The 5684-nt window shown below is 39.6% G+C and overlaps 1 protein-coding gene across 6 annotated transcripts in view; it reads right to left on the bottom strand.

Annotated features, from left to right (window-relative positions):
* Positions 1 to 1076: 1076 nt before the first annotated feature.
* LOC121896268 (extracellular sulfatase Sulf-2-like) overlaps positions 1077 to 5684 on the bottom strand; it is a 97154-nt gene continuing 92546 nt past the window's right edge. For all 6 annotated transcript variants that reach the window (XM_042410055.1, XM_042410052.1, XM_042410053.1 and 3 more), the window contains one exon: positions 1077 to 4326. In XM_042410055.1, coding sequence (XP_042265989.1) covers positions 4296 to 4326 — 31 coding nt within the window. In that variant the 3' untranslated portion in view covers positions 1077 to 4295. The remainder of the gene's footprint in view (positions 4327 to 5684) is intronic.

Here is a 5684-nt window from a genome sequence, read left to right on the forward strand (position 1 = left end):
TCACACAGGAAGGAAGCAGAAATCACCCTTCACACTGTTTCAAAATAAAACTCTGTGATGAAGAGTTTACAGCGTGGTGCGTTTCCTCTTCCTGTGGATCCACAACATGAAGTCCGAATTTAATCAAGTTTAAGAGACGAAAATGAATCAGAGTGAGAGCTGCTTTCTTTCTTTAGTGGCCATTTTTATAAAGTCAGAAATCAAACATGAAGAAATCCATCACAGAGGAGGAAACAGACCAAGAATGTAACATGACTGGAAATATTCACCACAGCGTTACTGCATCAGAGAAATTCTTCCCTTAAAACACTAATCAGCTCGCTTCAAATATTCACCTCAATCCCTGAATCTAAAATGGTGACACTTTCCTTTAATAAGCAGCATATAGACAGTTAATAAATGGTTTATAACTCACTATAATATAGTTATAAGCAGCTAAAAGGATATTTTTAAGTGTTTATTAAAGTTCAGTTTTTATTCTGACTTCTCCTATGAAGACATATTTAATATAATCACAGCCGTGTTTTACTATATTTTCATTCATTATCTGTTTAAACAGCAGCGAACACGTGTGTGTCCACAGGAGGAGTTATAGTTATTGACTAATATTAATAAACACTTATATCTGCTGATTTAACTCTTTATAGACTGACTATAAATGCTGAATAATCAAAGGACTTAAAGTGTTACCACTTAAATAACACAATATGTTTTTCAAATTAAAAGTATTAAATAATCTCCTCCACACTCTTCAAGTGCTTTAATCTCATTTTGTAGACAAATAGAGCAGGTTGTAGCTTCAAAACAGAGGAAATTATTTTTGCTAACTAGTATCATTAAACATTAACCAGGTTTCCGACCAAAAAACAGCACAAATTTTAACCAAATTTCAGATCAAGATTTTCAGAATAAAATGCTTGTTTCCATCGACTGCTGCTGTGTGAATATTAGCGGATGACGTCATTAAAACAGTCGAAGCTCAAACGATGGAAAACATGATGGAAATATAAACGTTTCTGTTAGTTTCATGTATTGATGTGAGGAAGGTTACAGCCTCCTCATCATCATCATCATCGCTCCACACAGATCGGATGTTTTCAGTGACGTTTAAGTCACATGATTCATGTTACGTCATCGTTTATTTGGAGGTTTATTTGCAGGAAACTCTTTTTTGTTATATTTCAGGATTTCCTCTGTTTATTTTGTTTATTTTAATGTGCAAATTGAAAATACGTTTGGATGGAAACACACTTAATGTTTATTGGATCAAACCTTTGATGCTGATGTTTCTCAGACTGTTTTTGTTTGTTTGTTCAGTTCAGGGAACAAATATGAATAAAATCTGCTCCTGCATCGGTGTGGTTTCTGCGATTGCCATGAAAGAAGTTGAACCGTTATCTTATATACTGAAACATTATCTACCTGCAGACCAACAAGCCTGACAGTCATGTTTCAAGATTATCTGCACGTTTCTCTTTTAGTCTGAATCAAACAAGGAAGCGGAGTGTTGTAATAATTCCCTTTTAAAGTGAGAGGAACGCTTGTTTTTCACGCTCGTAAAAGGTCACAAAGAGGTAAAAAAAAAAAAAACAAGCGCTCCTCCTCTTTCTTCTACCACTCTATATACCGTCACCCAGTGATGTCAAGAGACCGTAAAGCTGCACGCACCTTCTCTGAAAGCAGCCGAACGGCATTCTGGGATATGTAGGAAATCACAAATCAGAGGAGCGGAAGGCAAGAAAAAAAAAAGGGAAATTACAACACGTTATCAGTAAATGTTAGATGAATATTTGATGTTAAACAGTGTAAAAGTATATAAGGAGCGATTTTAACTCTGACACACGTCTGATCTTAATGTTTCTTTTTTTTAATGTCCTGCTCATAATCAGCTTATAAATGACAGAAATAGAAATGAATTCATCTGAAGACCAGACGTGTGACACAAATCTTCTTTTCTCTTCATGTGTGAATCCAGTTGTGTTTTTCTACAGTTTTACTTTTTTTTTTTTTTTTTTTTTAAAGTTATATGTTCTAATTTAGAAATCTGGACATTTCTGAGCGGTGGGTGGGTTTATGTGAGGCGAGGACAGAAAATAACAACTTAAAAAGTAAAAAAAAAAAAAAAAACAGCTGAACTGAACAGGAAGTGAAGCGATCGGAAGGTAACGGCAGGCGGTTAACACGAGTTACAAAATAAAAAATAAATGCAATGACACAAAACCAGGACTTTGCGACTGGTTTTCTGGTAACATTTTTTTTTTTCCCCATCAACAAAACAGCTGTAACAAGTTCTGTACGTGATGACATCATCATCAGGTCTCACTTTTTATTGGCTCACGAGACATCAAGAGACTTTAAGCTCCCACATGTTTTTTTGTTTTTTTTTTACTGTTTGTTCTCTTGGATTTTTTACTCCAAAAATGTTCTCGTTGTCGTTCTCTTCTGTGCTTGCCGTGTTGCATCGTGGGTACTGTAGTCACCGGGTTTGTACAACTTGTAGCTCTGCTGTCAGTAAAAAGCTGTCGGTCACCATGGTAACCAACACTCGAGTTAGTGAAAGAAATTTTTGTTGTTTTTTTTTAAAAAAAAAAAGAAAGAAAAGGAATGACATCACGTTTACATCAGAGGTGATGTCACAGCGTTCGACGGGGAAGTTTCTCTGCTTCCGTCTCAGTCGGGGGTTTTAGTAACGTTAAGAACAGAAGGAGAGCAGGTCCTTTAATTTCTTTACAGACTTTGTTAGAGAGACTAAATATGAACATGTAAAACAAATATGGCCGCTGGGAGGTGAGCTGAAGAGGAGGAGGAAGAGGAGGACATGAGGCTTAGAGGAGGACACGAGGGGGAAAAGAGGAGAAAGTTGTTGTTTTTATCTTTGTTCAGATGTTACCGTCCGCTACAGAAGCAGATGATTTATCGATGCTGCTTTCCTAAATGTTTCTTTCAACAAATGTTTTTACTCAACAAAGAAAGAAACGATCTGTGCAGAGCAAGAAAAAATCATCTCCATCTCATCAAGTTCTCCCTGCTGTCTGTAACTGACTCCTAAAACTCTTATTTTCTTAAAACAAGAGCAGCGACATCATCTCAACCTCGTCCCTGTATCTGTGATTTTATAAAAACCCAAACAAGTAGAAATAGTCCTACTGCTGATTCTTTAACTTGTTTTAAATGTGCTTTACACAATCAGCATCACCAGCAGGCTCAGGAACAGTTTATTCCATAACACCGTTAACCATGCTGAACTCAGCTAGCCCAGCGCTAGCCCACTCCCGCCAACAGAGACCCAAAAACTGTTGTTTGTACCAGGCTGTAAACATGTTTATTTCTGTTGTAAAGTTGGGCATTTTAACATGGGGGGGTCTATGGGGATTGACCCGCCTTTGGAGCCTCAAGTGGTCATTTGAGGAACTGCTGCTCAGTAAAAACTAGCTGATTCAAAAGACTCTGACGTCTATTCTGTGCGTTGACACTGATTAAGTATAAGAACACTGTGCGGCTAACTGTGGCTCCAGCTAACAAACAGCTGCTGGTAGCGTTACATGAGGAGGATTTTTCATGCAGGACTTTTACTTGTAATGGAGTATTTTCACCTTGTTGTATTGGTACTTTTACTTAAGTAAAAGTGGGATAAACAGCACGGCTACGTACTGACACGCCTCTTACAGTCGTTGACTCTTCTAGCAGAAGTTGTGTGTTGTTACCATTAAAGAAAATGAGAATTTGACGACTCAAATTACAGACAAAACTGACTTGATGAGATGGAGATGATCTCTAATGTGGTTAACAGAATTTTAATTGAACGGCCTGGGAGGAAGCTCTGCCTGGCAGGCGGAACTCAGGGCAAAAAAAAAACAGTCCTTTCTCCCAAACAAATCTACCAATGATACCAGTGGAGTTTATTCACCGAAGTCACAACAATCAGTCATCCTGTCTACCTCTCTGCCTCCTCCTCCTCCTCCCCTTCATCTTCCTCCTCCTCGTCTCCCCGGCTCCTCCAGTTGGAGCTGCCCTCCTCAGAGGAAAACAGCAGAGCTTCTGAGGAGGAGGAGGAGGAGGAGGAAGGAGGAGCGGCCGATGAGGAGGTGCGTTGAGCGTCGCGTCCCAGCGTCTCCCTGAGCAGCAGGAGGGTGGGAGGGCCTGGTGATGTCACAGAGATGGCAGAGGCTGATTGGCTGACCGGTGAGTCGGGGGCGTGGTCGCTCAGCGATGACGCCGCCGTGTCGACGACCACGTCCAGCTCCTTCAGGCTGCTGGGGGCGGGGTCAGAAGCCTGCTCCAGCCAATCGGGAGGCTTAGCCCTTCCAGCCATCCCAGATCGGACCTCTGGATTCACAAACACACACACACACACACACACACACACACAGGTGTCAACCTCTGACCAGTAGGACGTGTGTTTGTGTTGGGTGTGTTTCAGTAGTTCAGAGTCAGCAGACAGATGAAGAGGAGGCATGCAGGCATGTATGAAGAACATCCTGATGGAGTCTCTCACTTCTCTACCAGGAAGCAGGAGCTAAAGCTGAAAGACTTACTAGAAACTCTATTCATGCCTACTTCAAACTGTTTTACTTCATTTGAACTGGTGACAAATGAACATAGCTTAATGTCTCACATCATTTCTGAGGAATTTACACAATTTGTGCACTGTGTACATGAACTAGTTCTGAACCCTCAAGGACGACTAGAACAAACACAAACAAACATCAAAAACACCGTCAACAGTCTGATAATCTGAGGCAAAGGAGAAGCTGTTCTACGTAGTCTGATGTAAGTGACAGATAAAGAAAAGGTCACTATTTTGTGTAAAGTCATGAAACATCAGCGTGAAACTGATTGATGTCCTGGAGACAGACGATATGTGATAATACAAGTAAGAGGAAGTTGTAGAGTTATAAAAATAAAAGCCAAGAGATGGAGGGATCTCTTCAAGACTCTCTTTAGTTTTTTAGTTTTTGATTTTTAATTTTTTGTTTTTTACTTTTTGCATTCTTAGATTACTTGTTTTGTTAAACCAAATGAAACTAGCAGGGATGTGCAGAGATCCAAGTATTTGTATTTGTATCTGTATTTGTTGAGGGTTAGTATTTGTATTTGTATTCGAATTCAAAGTGGAAAGAGGTTTAAAAATCCTGTTTTTGTTTTTATTACGCTTTTAATTTTAGAAAATTCAAGTGTTACAATAAGTTTTCATGAAGTGTTCCCTGGGGAGCTCTTCACTTCACTTGTGTCAGTAGTTCAGTTTTATCTCTGGGGAACACCCCCGTCTCCGGGAGTGACGTCCAAATATGGAAATATGCGTCATGTAGCGGGTGGATGTGACTCCCCTCGTTGAGACCTGCTGATAGACGTCACAGCGGAGCAGAGGAGAGACACTGAGATAACGATGTAACCGACATGTGCGCTGGTGTTTTTTTTTCTTCCCGGAAAGAAATAATTTTTTAAACATTTGTATGAAACAAATATTCGTAAAGAACCCCTAGAAACTAGTTTGTATTTTTATAAACTCGTGCTCATCTCTGAGGTCCTCTGGTTTTCCTTTCAGGTAAGAAGAGACGCCTCCTTTGGGAACGGCTGACATTAGCTTTAAAATCATTCAGATTATAAATTATATTGATTGTTGCAAAGGTAAAACTAGTGCTGTTTAGTGAATAATAGAGTGGCAACGGTTCAGGTTTAGTGAC

Source organism: Thunnus maccoyii, chromosome 4, assembly GCF_910596095.1.
Source record: "Thunnus maccoyii chromosome 4, fThuMac1.1, whole genome shotgun sequence".
Lineage (NCBI taxonomy): Eukaryota > Metazoa > Chordata > Actinopteri > Scombriformes > Scombridae > Thunnus > Thunnus maccoyii.